The sequence below is a fragment of the Tachysurus vachellii genome, chromosome 4 (assembly GCF_030014155.1).
Source record: "Tachysurus vachellii isolate PV-2020 chromosome 4, HZAU_Pvac_v1, whole genome shotgun sequence".
Taxonomy (NCBI): domain Eukaryota; kingdom Metazoa; phylum Chordata; class Actinopteri; order Siluriformes; family Bagridae; genus Tachysurus; species Tachysurus vachellii.
The window spans coordinates 30,515,216-30,528,947 of NC_083463.1; the positions used below are offsets into that span (position 1 = coordinate 30,515,216).

General features: G+C 38.0%; 1 protein-coding gene across 1 annotated transcript; it reads left to right on the forward strand.

Annotated features, from left to right (window-relative positions):
- The first annotated feature begins 1,289 nt into the window (after nt 1-1,289).
- Nucleotides 1,290-12,438, forward strand: htr2ab (5-hydroxytryptamine (serotonin) receptor 2A, genome duplicate b). The gene is made up of 4 exons (XM_060867209.1): nt 1,290-1,557; nt 2,521-3,072; nt 10,053-10,253; nt 10,987-12,438. Exons 2-4 carry the CDS (start codon nt 2,709-2,711, stop codon nt 11,790-11,792), a joined length of 1,371 nt encoding a protein of 456 aa, XP_060723192.1. The 5' UTR covers nt 1,290-1,557; nt 2,521-2,708; the 3' UTR covers nt 11,793-12,438.
- The last annotated feature ends 1,294 nt before the right edge of the window (nt 12,439-13,732 follow it).

The window sequence follows — 13,732 nt, forward strand, 5'->3', positions numbered from 1 at the left end:
TGTGTGTTTCATTTCGCTTTACTTCGAAAATAACAGTGTGAACAATGATGTCAAGAGAAATCTGGTCCAAGATTTGTTCGACAAAATCACAAAATTCTATAAAAAAAACAAAAACATTTTAGGGATGTTTGGGAATTTTAGGAATTTTAGGAAATGGCTGCATAAGTCTGCACACCCCTTTGAACACTGTCACTTGTAGTAGTAATACTGCAAACGTTTTTTGTAGGATTTAGCTCTGCATTCTTTTGGGTCTTTGAGTGATATGCTGTCTAGCTGTTGTGCCAAACTCTATATCTTTGTTTCATCAGTCCAGAACACATTTTGCCACATGCCATAAGGAAGTGCTTCCCTACCCCACAGCCCAGATATGTGACGAATACTATAGATTGTTGCCGCTGGGAGTGATGAGTGCTCGGCAGAAATTTCTGATAATTTTTCATCTTGTCCTGACGTCCATACGTGACTGCGGTGCTCCGTTTCCTCAGTGTTTTGATGATGATGGGCTTCACTGTGTTCTCTGGTACATGCTTTGGAGATAGAAGATAGAAGACAATCCTAGAGAAATGGCTGATGTTAGTTTGAGGTTAATCAGGTGTAGGATAATTAGTTTTGTAACATGAGTTTAAATGCGTTCATTCTGAGCAAAGTCACATTCTTTATTACAAATGATTATGCATGCTTATGCAGCCTGATTATTGTACCTTTTTCCCTGTTTCTTTCTACCCCATAAAATATTCCTTTTTGTTTTTTACTATGAGACCACAAAAAACTAAACTAACTGGGGTGTGTTGACTTTTTCACATTCACTCTAATTTAACCATTTATACTGCTTTGTCAGTAAATGCTCAGGTGAGATCTTATAATATGATATAAATGCATATATAGAAGGACGTCGGAGCTTCTTTCTATCACGTTCCTCTGTTATTGCCTCACATTATTGGTTCTCCAAACCGGGTGGTTGTTGATGTTGTTTCTACAGAAATAATTCACATGAATGAAATGTGTAGTGTGTGATACACAGCGTTCCTCCAAACGATGGAGTCGCCCCATGGGGATCGGATGGCAAGGCTTCAGAGAAAGAGATGAAAACTCTGAAGGCGCCGAAGGAATAAAAATTTTGCTTCAGTCATTCCATAAATACAGGATGTGGAGAGAAATGTGTGTGTGTGTTTGTGTGCGTGTGTTTGGATGTTTCTGAGTCGTACGAGGGAGCAAAGAGAGGAGAGGTTTTCTGGAGAGAGCTCAAACGAGCTGCGCTTAGTTACGGATTGAGGAGCCTGAGAGGATTGAGGAGAAAGAGAGAGAGAGAGAGAGAGAGAGAGAGAGAGAAGGGGAGTGAGCGAGTGAGTGTGACAGAGGGAGGGTGAAAAGGGACAGAGAGATGGAAGAGAGGCAGCGAGAACGAGGTGTGGAGCATCTGAGAGATGGCGAATGGATTGTGCAATGACTTTATCCCACTCGGATGTTGACCGCTCTGGAGCGCTGAGGCGATTTCTTGGTGGAAAAAGCGCAGAAAGCATCGTGTTGCTCAGGAAACGCTTCTGAAGTCACTCTAAGGTAAACTTGGACTTGGGTTTGATATTTATTCCATGTGGGAGATTGTAAACTTTTAAGGAAGTCTTATATATCCATATCTGTGTATATACACACACACACACACACACACACACACTAGATTACACACATACATTAGATGGACAGATCTAATAAAATCTAATGTATATCAACAGCTCAAATTTAAAACTATAATATAAGAATTATATTACACACACACACACACTTAAATGTAGATATAGAGCTGCATTCGGTATTTATCAGTTTTTTTTAAGTGTGTTAAATCTGTAATGCTCTACTGGCTTCATGAAATTATTCTTCTTAACATGAAACGAAAAAGTTGTAACCATTTCATTACCAAAACCAGTTCGATTGTCCATATTTCTGTTTCATTTTCAAACTCCAAACACACCTTAGGTGGAAAAAAGAATGAATTGCTTATTTTTTTTCCATCTGAATGTGACTTGGTTTTCAGTGAAGAAAATATCAGCTCATATAGATGGAGATGAAACCTATGGGGCGTGTCAGTCTTTGTAATCCCCTCTCACCACTGTCACTGATTGGCTGCGTGGATCTACAATTTGTGCTAGAAAAAAAATTTGCCTTCACTTCTTGTCATTCTTTGTTTCTGCGTCCCTGACATTTCTCTGCCTCCAGCCCTATCATATGTTATTAACCGACTGTAGAGGTTGAATTTTAACACATGCTTCCTCAGAAAAGTCAGCCAACCCCATCTTTTTAAGCTGCTGCGTAACACACTTGGATGAAGTCGCTAGCCGCCCTCTTCATTTGACAGGAGAGAGAGAATATGCTGTGAAAAGAGCACGGCCAATTTTGCGCTCTTGGCTCCTGGCCACAGATGCCTGTAGAAATGTCAAGATTCGAGCTTTCGATCTCTGGTGCACCAGTCAGGAGTCACAGCCATGTTTTTTTCTAAAGCAAATAACCTTCTCAAATGTTTTCCAGTCATTATCCATCATCACAGCTGCCTGTTGTCAGAAGCTGCCTCGCTCTCCGTCCATTCTGTGTGTGTCTTTGAAGAACATCTGGTGAAAACTCTGCTGTAAGACCTTTAAAGCTCCTCAATGACACACTCTACATACCTGCACTTGATCTGCCATCTGCACTGACTGTCCTGTCACCACGTCACAACCATGTCTGACGAGGAGCAAAGAGCGAACAGGAGCACAAATGTGTTCAGACCAGGAACAGACCTCTGGGTCCCTGTGCTTCTGGGTAACGTCTCACCCAGTGATTCTGCAAACTCCAGCGACACCGGCGAGGACGCAAACGTAAACGAGTCACGTGCCCTCGGGACCGTACAGAAGAACTGGCTGGCTCTGTTGATCCTGCTGGCCATCGTCGTCACGGTGACGGGAAACATCTTGGTCATCATGGCCGTGAGTCTGGAAAGAAAGCTGCAGAATGCCACAAACTACTTCCTGATGTCGCTAGCTATAACTGACATGCTGCTGGGCCTGCTGGTCATGCCTGTCGCTATGGTGACCATACTTTACAGTAAGTAAAGGAAATTCAGTTGAATTTGTTTACATTCGTTAGAGAACACGTGAATATTATGTGAAAATTGATGTTTCTAAGGATTGAAGATAAGATAGATATCATAACACCTACATTTACAGGCTATTAATAACAATCCTCAGATCTAAAATTTGCTGTTATACCTTTCTTTTTTGGATATTGTTTATAAGGCTATATGAGACCTTTAAAAGCCCTTTATAAGCCCATTAAACCCATATCTGCTCATATGAACAGGTATTATGACATATTCTAAGACGTGTCCACTGTCAAGTGTGCTTTTGTTAGTCTGGGAGTCAATCATGACAGATTCTGACTGATATGTGCCTTATGACTTTCGTTAGAATTTTATCACTTATATCCTGCTATGTCAGGTGACATATCACAACGGTGATGTGATAAAGCTTGTCAAGAGAATATAATGTCTTCCTATCTTGCTATCTATTAAACACAATGAAGCTGTAATTCAGGCTCACAGAAATGACATAAAATTATAATAACAATATTATTATGCTGCTATGCCTTGTTATAAGTATTTTTTAAATATTCATTCATTCACTTATCTTCAGTAAGCAGTTTATCCTGGTCAGGGTTGTAGTGTAGTACCCAAAGTAGTGGTATGATGCAGCCCTGATAGGACAGTAGTGCTTTATAACACATAATAAATAATATTACATGTATATAATAACGTAAACACATTTTACTTAGAAATTATTTTCTAAATGTCATGACGATTAAATATTTTATTAAAAGCCTTATTATCTGTTATAAACCTGTTAATACAATCTCACCAAATTACCTTACTTTCAAACCTATGTCACGTTATAGATAAAATAAGACAGTCTGAATACAACCTAACACTGCAAAATGGACTTAAAACTTTTAAGTTTTAAGTTTAAGTAGGGTTTATGTCCTATGGTATGTCTGGCTTATGAAGCTGTCATGTAGCCATATGAATGATGCATTTAAGTAAAATCTAACCAAAGATTGTAGATGGAAGAGATTAGCAGCTCTATTAAAAATAGTTATAATTTGATAGTCCAGCACCGCTGAATTCTGAATTGTGATTGGTCAGAAGGTGTTGATTAATGTTGATTCATTGGTGTTTTTATAGTAACATCTCATTTACTTGAACTTGTATGGTGAACATAACTATACAACAACAATAAAAAAAACTAATTGTAAAAGGGTGAAGTTTTCTATGAGGAGAAGTTTTTTTTTTAGGATTTGTGGAAGGAGTCTCCAGTGTAAGTGTGTTGTAACAGATTAAATGTTTTCTGTCATTAAGAAGGTAGAGTAGCTTTCAGTTTTCCGTAACATGACAGAATTTTTTTTCAATGAATGCGTTAATGGAGTAACAGTTGATACAGTAGCTATTACAGAACTGTAACTAACCTGTCGTGCAGATGTTCTACAACATTAACTGTAGTATAAACTGCCAAAAATGATTAGATGTCAATAATCGCTTCAACCCAACCCCACAAGTTGCACCCTCTGTACTGACTTTGCTCTAATTTTGCACCTCCACAAGTGTTTATTCTTTACTTAATATTCTGGTTTCCCTCACAACCAAATTTAGAAATCTGCAGACAGTCTACAGCTGTCTTGCCAAAAGGTCAGAGAAAGAAAGGAACTAAAGGAAGAAAGGAAGGAAGAAAGATAGAATAAAGCAGAAGAGACATGTTTATTCAAAAAGGAATCAACAATTTAGGAAGAAAAAGAAAGACCGCCCAAGAACATTTGCCAGTATTTGTATTAATGTGAGTGTGAGCTGGCAGCTTTGGGTTCATGGGAAACAAAATCCAGCTGTACGTAAAATTTCTCAGCTCTTTTCCGCAGTCTGTACAGATATGGCATTTAACATTTAAGCCGAATGAATAATGATGTGATGAGCACGTGTGTGGAATTAGCTTTGCTTTGATATTGGATTAATGAAAGTGCATTGATGCGGCTCCAGTGATACTCTGTGATCAAAAAAATATTGACCCTATTGCTTTGATGACTGAATAATTTGGCTTGTGCGTACAAAAACAATATTACTCAGAATTATGTTCCCGGTGTTGTGAGCCTTTACTGATGGATATGCATTAACACCATGATAAATAATGCATTCACTGCTCAAAGAAATTCACCTGCTGTTCAAAAGGCTAAGGCAAGATAACACCTGGATCAGATTATTCATACGCATTCACATGCGAAAAGCGTAAAAAGCAAAATAAAATTGTTTAGGCAAGCGTCATTATCAGTGTTATCCTTCCTGTTTTATACTCTCTTATCTCTTCCAGAAAGATGTCCATATGGTATGCTTGTAAACTAGAAATGAGTTATCATAACAGAAATGATGTAATGGCATTAGATAGCGTTGTACGTGTTAGTCAGTTTGAAGTCTGAAGTCTGCTTTCCAAGCAGCAAGATCCCGTGTCAGGTTATTGCTCCGTACCTACAGTATAGAAGTGCCGGATCTCTTTATAACAAGAAGAGAAAATATGTTCAATATAAGAAAATCTACTGATGAGAAACACACATTGCATAATAACAAAAACAAAACATTATAAGAAGAAAAACGTCACGTTATAATGAGAAAAACATCACATGATAACAGAGGATGTCATGTTATTGTGAGGAAAGCATCACATTATAACAAGATAAACTTATTATAATGAGAAATATGTCATGTAACAATGAGATAAACATTATGTTATTATGAGAAAAGCATCACATTAAAAGAAGACAAATACCATATTATAATAAGATAAACGTCACATTCTAATAAATTAAGGAACATTACGTTTTAAATAGAGAGACGTCACGTTATTGCAGGAAAAACATCATTAAGAAAAGGTAAACAACAACGAGACAAATGTTTCCTGTAATACTATGACACTTTTCTCTGCATAAAGTGATGTTTTATTTATGGAAGGAGTCTCCAGTGTCAGCTCTGTCACAGAGAGTCAGTAAATGTTCTGCACAGGACTTTCTCAATAACATAACATAACTGTTATAATGGACGTGAGAGCACAAGTTGTTATATTTAGTTCTATTGCAACATTAACATTAAAAAATGAACTATTTTTGATTCAGCAAAGCTAATTTTTTTGTCATTTGTTTTATTTTTCTTCCTTGTAACTCAACATGCACCCTGATTTATTTAAGTGTAAAAAAGACACTTGATATCACTGTGTTTTCAACTTTGGAAGTTCCACTGTGAACAAAAAAAATTATTTTCCTACATGATTTTTCTTTTTCTTACATGATGAACCTGTGCTAGCAAGAATATATTTGTAGAGTACAATTTTTGACAGAACTCTTCATCTGTACAACATTTATTGTGGCTGAGCCTGTATTTCCCACATGATTCCCCCACCTGGTTCACTTGTTAGAGAATTCGAAATAGCTCCGGTGTAGTACAGCCTCAGTGCTGGTAATGATATTTTGAGCATTGATATCTATGACCTGACTTTTCTTCTCTCCAGCCACTGTTCCATCCTGCAGCAGCTGCAAGTCAGAGATGGTGAGAGACAGATTTATTATCACTCTTCCTGGCTCGGGCTTCAATTTCATGCCTGTCCTGAGCTCTAATTCACACACCGTGTTGAAGGTCATGTATTTCTTTTTTAAATAGTGGGTGCCAAAATAGTTCCCCGGAAAAGGTTAGCAAATCTAAAAACACAGTGTCGGTCAAATGACAGAGAAAACCCCAATCTGATGTGTACATCATTCACACCAGCACTTCCAGTGGCACAAATCTGGGCTGTACATCAGATTTGAGAAGATGGCAGATGGGGCACATCCTATTGTAAATAAAGCATTGGATACTGCTGACGTGTTTGTAAATTGGATTCTGCTTCTGTCTGACATTTTGAGAGATATGAAAAGATGCTGCTAAGTCTTTTGATGTGGAAAGCAACAAATAATTACTTTTTGATACCTTAGTGGGTGCTCGAAATAATCTTTTAAGCTTAAAAATGACCTCCCAAAGTTTTTATTTGACCTCAGGAAGATGTGTACTTTTTTACCTCAAGAAAATATGTAACTTTTACCTCAGGAAAATGTGTACAATTTTACCTCAGGAAGATGTATTTTTACCTCAAGAAAATATGTAACTTTTACCTCAGGAAAATGTGTACAATTTTACCTCAGGAAAATATGTAACTTTTACCTCAGGAAGATGTATTTTTACCTCAAGAAAATATGTAAATTTTACCTTAGGAAAATATGTATATTTTACCTTAAGAAAATGTGTAACTTTAAACTCAGAAACATGTCAGTTATGACTTACTTCACCAAAATATGTAACTTTTACCCCGGGATATTGTGTAACATCTGCCTCAGGGAATATGTAACATTTACATAAGAACATGTCATTTTTACTTCTGGAATATATGGTACTTTTATCTCAGGGAAATGTGGAACTTTTACCTCAGGAGGATGTATTTTTTACCTCAAGAAAATATGTAACTTTTACCTCAAGAAGTTACATATTTTACCTCAAGAAAATATGTAACTTTTACCTCAAGAAGTTGTATTTTTCCTCAAGAAAACATGTAACTTTAACCTCAGGAAAATATATAACTTTTACTTCAGGAATATGTGCAGCTTCATGATCCAGATAGCTTGATAGCCTATTAACTACTGTATATGTACTATAAGTAAAGATAATAGGTTTAATATTTACTCTAATTTGAACTACTGTCAAAGCTGCTGTTAAAGACAATTACTGAACACCTTGTTATAGACAATTACTGAACACCTTGTTATAGACAACTACTGAACACCTTGTTAAAGACAATTACCGAAGACCTTCTTATAGACAATTACTGAAAATCTTCTTACCAAGAGAATTGAGAATTTAACAGAACTGTGGCATAAATTAATGTTGTATATGATCCTCTGTATGGTTTCTTCTCAATACAGTAGACTTAGTTGACTTGTCCTGATGACTCAGACACACATCAACTGTCAATGTGTCAGATCAGAATAATTTGTGATTATGCTCCTAAAGTTTACCTTCATGTTCACTTGACCTCTTGACCCTAACTAACCCTAACCCTAACCCTAACCCTAACTCTAATGGCTCTTTAAATTGAGTGAGTGATTCCGCTAAAGGAACACAGCAGTCATACTTTAACAGTACTGAAACAGAACACTTTATATTATCTTAACAAAAACATTAACACAAGTTAAGGGGCAAGATGATTTAGAGACGTATTTTAAACGTATGGATAGCATTCCTTCACACACTTGTTCTCAGATTAATTTCGTGCTCTTGTGATGAGCATTGGAGGCATTTTGGGAATCCTTCCATGATGTAACAGCTCCAAAGTGTGACTGAAGAGCTGTAATGAGTTCTGGGGCTATGCTCTAAATTTCCCCTTCGTTCCATCGCTTTCACAGCCCAAATCCCTTGGCACATAATCTCCGGCGTTCCTTCATCCTTCCTATCCGCTTCTTTTTTCTTTCTGTTCAGCACAATTGTGCACTAATAGTCATTAAGCTTTGCAATCGTAAGCAGAATGAACCTCATCCCAGATGGATTCACATCTAGAGTTTGCTCAGGGTATGATGCTTAGTTCCAAAGAGCATAAATCTGTTTGATATGATGTGCTGACATGAAATGAAAAGCAATCATGATTTAGGTTGTCAGTGCCAGCTTCCAGGATGTGTTTAGATCATTTACAGATCATGAATTGCTTTGTAGGTTACATGAACTACTAATACAGTATACCGATACATTTCACTCTTTTCTGGAATGAAACTGCTAATCAGACTCATTTTCATACCTTTTTAAAAAGGGTTTTTGAAGTCTCTCAGAAACCCTCATGGCCATTACATAATAAAGTCATTTTTTTTCATATGTAAAGCAGATAAACATGTTAGTTTAATTCTAATGCAGAATTTCTATTGATGTGTCATTCGTAAATGAGCTGCCTCATTAAATTCACTCTTTTAGATGAACACTTTTTACTTTCTTTGTTGTTTAGATGTCGGCAATAGCGATGCTCTTGCTGATTAATTTAACCAAAATACTTCCATGGAAACCTCTTTTCAGCATCTGAGCTTTTTTGTTAGCATGAACGCTGAGCTGTGTGTTTGCCTCTCAGCCTTGTGTTTTAGGGCTGCTTGTTAAAGATGCAATCAGTTACCTGAATAAATAGAAATAAATCTTCTTAATGAAGCACAGACACAGCAGGCACAATGCTAGCCTGCTTACATTTGTAGTGCCCTGCTGATTTTAAATTTTTAAACAGGTTTTATTTTGGTAATATAGTGCAATGTAATGATAGTAGAGTAATATTTCATGAACCAATTTCAGCCAAAGAAAAACAATCACTACAATATCACCTTTTTTTTTTTTTTTTTAATTTTTGAGAAAAATGGAAATAAGCCTTATGGGAGTCAACTATAATTTTGTGAACTCTTATCGAATTATATGATCTAATTCACTGAAAAGCGACAGAATTCCCATCATTATAAATTTCCCATTTCACAAAATCCATATCTAGGGTCCTCCTAGCTTAATTGAATTGCTAGTTTCTATTTATTTCTAACGACAAAATGCTTAAAGGTTCTCTGGATTCCTTTCACATCCCAAAGGCCTGCCAGCAGCTGGATTGACTATGCTAGGTGTGAATGATTGTGAGAATTTGTGAGTGTGTGAATGAGTGTACACAGTGTCCTACAATGGAATGGCATCCCACCCACTTTGAATTCTTACCTCACACCCGGTGTTCTCAGGATAGCCTTGGAACCGTTGTTTCCTAAGAGAACCATCATCCACCAGCTGATTTGAGAGTGATCTTTTGAATTGATAATAATGTTCCTTGATGACTTTACTCAGAATTACACCGTTCTCTGCTGGACAAAAAGTTTTGAGCCAGTTATGATACAAAACCTATTAGCAAATCTGTTAATTTGTCCTTTACTCTCCAGGCCTGTTGTCTTGTAGTGTTTCTTGTTTGCAGATTACACCTGGCCCTTCCCGTCTGCTCTGTGTCCTATCTGGATCTACTTGGACGTGCTGTTTTCCACAGCCTCCATCATGCACCTGTGTGCTATCTCTCTTGACCGATATGTGGCCATCCGCAACCCCATCCAGCACAACCGCACCAACTCCCGAACCCGAGCACGGGTCAAGATCACAGCTGCATGGACTATCTCTGTGGGTAAGAACTCACATGACCATTGTGTGGGAATTGGAGAGACTGGCATGATATATCAAATATCTCATAATTGGAATTTTTCAAGAAACTCCAGTCACTTCATATAACACTAATCTCCTGGCCTGTGCGGTATTTTTCAAGGCCACTGCCACTCTAAGCTGACATGATAAAAGCTTCAGCCAAATGAATTAATACAAATGGGCTGATGCTTTCTGAAATGTTTAAGTAATTTCCAGCAAATTAGTGGAAATGAGATTTTCCTGAAGAACAGTAATCCTGATTTTCAACAGCTTTCGCTCATGTTTGCATCAACATCAGATCAGAGTCCTTACCTTGTAGATGTTTATGAGAAAATTTTTCAGTACAGTTGCCAGGTTTGTGCTTTTCATGTACTGTAGTTCTGAGGTTTGGCTTTTTTTCCCTTAGGTTTAGGGGTTATTGTTTTGCACATATTAAATGAATGATATGAACAATCAATAATGAACGAATGATTTTTTCTTATGCAAACCATAATTTGATCATTTTGGTAGACATGATTTTGTCTTTTCATCAAGCAAGAAAACATGTTGTGTGTATAATCTATGAATTCTTCATCAGACAAGTTGGCATACCTTCCGAAAGATAGGAACCTTCAACTATCAAAAGAACATGTTAAGAACATTTTTTATATATAGTATAGTAGCCAAATCTTAGGTATTAAAACTAAACTTTTTGTGTTCATCTTTGTTTTTCTTAGGAATCTCTATGCCTGTTCCAGTTCTTGGCCTCCAAGACCGCACCAAAGTGTTCAAAGATGGCAGCTGCCAGCTGACAGATGACAGTTTTGTTTTGATCGGCTCCTTCGTGGCGTTCTTCATCCCCCTTGTCATCATGGTGGTAACTTATTTCCTGACGATCAGCGCCCTGCAGAGCCAGGCCACGCTGTGTCTGGACCAACTCATAGCACGTCCTAAGTGGCTGTCCATGCTGGATCTTGTCCCTCGAGGCTCTCTTTCCTCTGAACGCTTATTCTCCCGGACCTCACTCTGCCCTGACACCATTGTCCCATCCACCAGGCCGTTCATCCGCCGCACTGCACAGTCCATCAGCAACGAGCAGAAGGCCTCCAAAGTCCTTGGTGTTGTCTTCTTCCTGTTTGTCATCATGTGGTGTCCGTTTTTCATTACAAACGTCATGGCGGTGGTGTGCGACTCTTCAACGTGCGACCCAGCGCTCATGATCGGCCTGCTTAACGTATTTGTCTGGGTGGGATACTTGTCTTCTGCAGTCAACCCTCTCGTTTACACTCTCTTCAACAAGACCTACCGTGCAGCGTTCGCACGCTACATTCGCTGCCGATACCGCGAGCCGAGCAGACCGCTCCAGGTCATCCTCGTCAACACCATTCCTCCTTTGGCTTTTCACTCCTCCAAACTTCCAATTCAGGGAGACAATTCTTTAAGACATTCGAAAGACGACAGCGGATTTGGGACATCCTCCTACACGAACCAGGTAGACTCTCTGAACAAACGTGGAAGAGATGAAATGGTGAGTCACGTCTGAATTCAGAACGGTTGCATTTATTTTATGGACATGAGGATTGCTCAGGCTTCAGGAAATAGTGCTACAGATTCTCAAGGACTAATACAGAGAAAATGGCATCTATATATTAAACACTTTTTAGTAAATGCAATTTTACAGTGGTGGTGTTGTTGTTTATAGACGGTCCCAAAGGTGGGCTGCTGCTGTGGGATTCTTTGGGATTTGCCTTTTAATGAAAATGTGTCTGGCTGGGAAACACATTCTGAAAATATAAGACATGCCACCTCATTATTTATTTATACAATTTCTGTGCACTGAAATTGTCTTTTGTTCTTTTGTGCATTGCCAATTTAATAGCTAACTTTCTGAGTTATCTCTCCAACTGACCCTCTTTTGCATAATCTGATTTCTCAAGGGTTTGTACTGAAATTTTTCAGGATGAACTGAAAGCTGATTAGAATAGTATTTGTTTTAAATGTGCTTTTACAATCATGGGTTCACAAAGTTTCCCAAGGGAAATTTGACAGTGAAGGATTTAAAGGATTTTTCGGATTGTATTTTTGGTACCTTGGGAAACAATTCTTAATGGATTATGAACTCTGTCTCATAATAAATACCTGTGTATAAATTTGAAATGTATGTGGGTAAATAAAATGAATAAACTGGACTGGAGTCCTTTATAATGTCAGTGCAAAGAAAATAATAAGGAATAATATCCTTGTTTTTCTGTTATAGGTAAACAATCAGTAAACAAACTAATAATGCATATGCAGTGCATATATGCATACAGGATGTTGTAGCATTACAGAATGTGTACCATGCACTTGCATCACTTTTGACAGTACAAAGATACAGAAGCTGCAATTGTGGTATAATTAAACCTCTGGAGTGTTACAATAGTTTGGAATTTAGCTCAATTCAGTTATATTCTATAAAAGGTGTAGCGTTAATCTGTCCTAATCAGACCTTAAGCTTCTACAGAGAATTAAACTATCAGATATGTACAGCTCTATGTGGTCCACGCAGTTGGTAAGTTGCTTTATTTTCACACTCACTGGCTAATTTGGTCATGCATAGAACTATCCAGTTCGAACTGGACGAACCAGCCATGCAGGCAAGAGCTTCCATTTGTGTTCACATTAAATATATAAGTGACGTGACATGGTTGCTGGTACCAGACCAGGTCTGGTTTGAATATTTCAGAAAATCTACTAGTATTTTATCAGCCTCTGAAGTTTACGCTAAATAGTGTGGAAAAAAAAAAATCCAGTAAGCAGTGGTTGTGAATTAGGAAAAACATCAAATTATTAATGTGAGGTTTGAGGTGAGGTTTGAGGAGAATAACCAGACCGCAATGAAGGCTCTGGAAGTGCAATAGTAACTCAAATAACCACTCTTTACAACGCTGGAGAGCAGAAAAGCATCTCAGCAGAAGACCACTTCAGGTGCCATATATAATGATAATCACTGCACTTCCATAAACCAAATGCTTTAAAAAAATATATTTCCAAATTTGTTTTGTTGTGGGGGGGGCACGGTGGCTTAGTGGTTAGCACGTTCGCCTCACACCTCCAGGGTTCCGCCTTGTGTGTGTGGAGTTTGCATGTTCTCCCCGTGCCTCGGGGGTTTCCTCCGGGTACTCCGGTTTCCTCCCCCGGTCCAAAGACATGCATGGTAGGTTGATTGGCATCTCTGGAAAAATTGTCCGTAGTGTGTGATTGCGCGAGTGAATGAGAGTGTGTGTGTGCCCTGCGATGGGTTGGCACTCCGTCCAGGGTGTATCCTGCCTTGATGCCCGATGACGTAATTCTAAATGAAACATTTTGAGTTTTTTTTTAGTATGTTGATTATTGTCATCACAAGTCAACTTTTGACTGAAAGGATGAACTTCCTGAAATATTAAAAAGCTTTAATGTATAATTCCAAACAAATCCAATGTAGAAATAAATACTTGGTTAGCA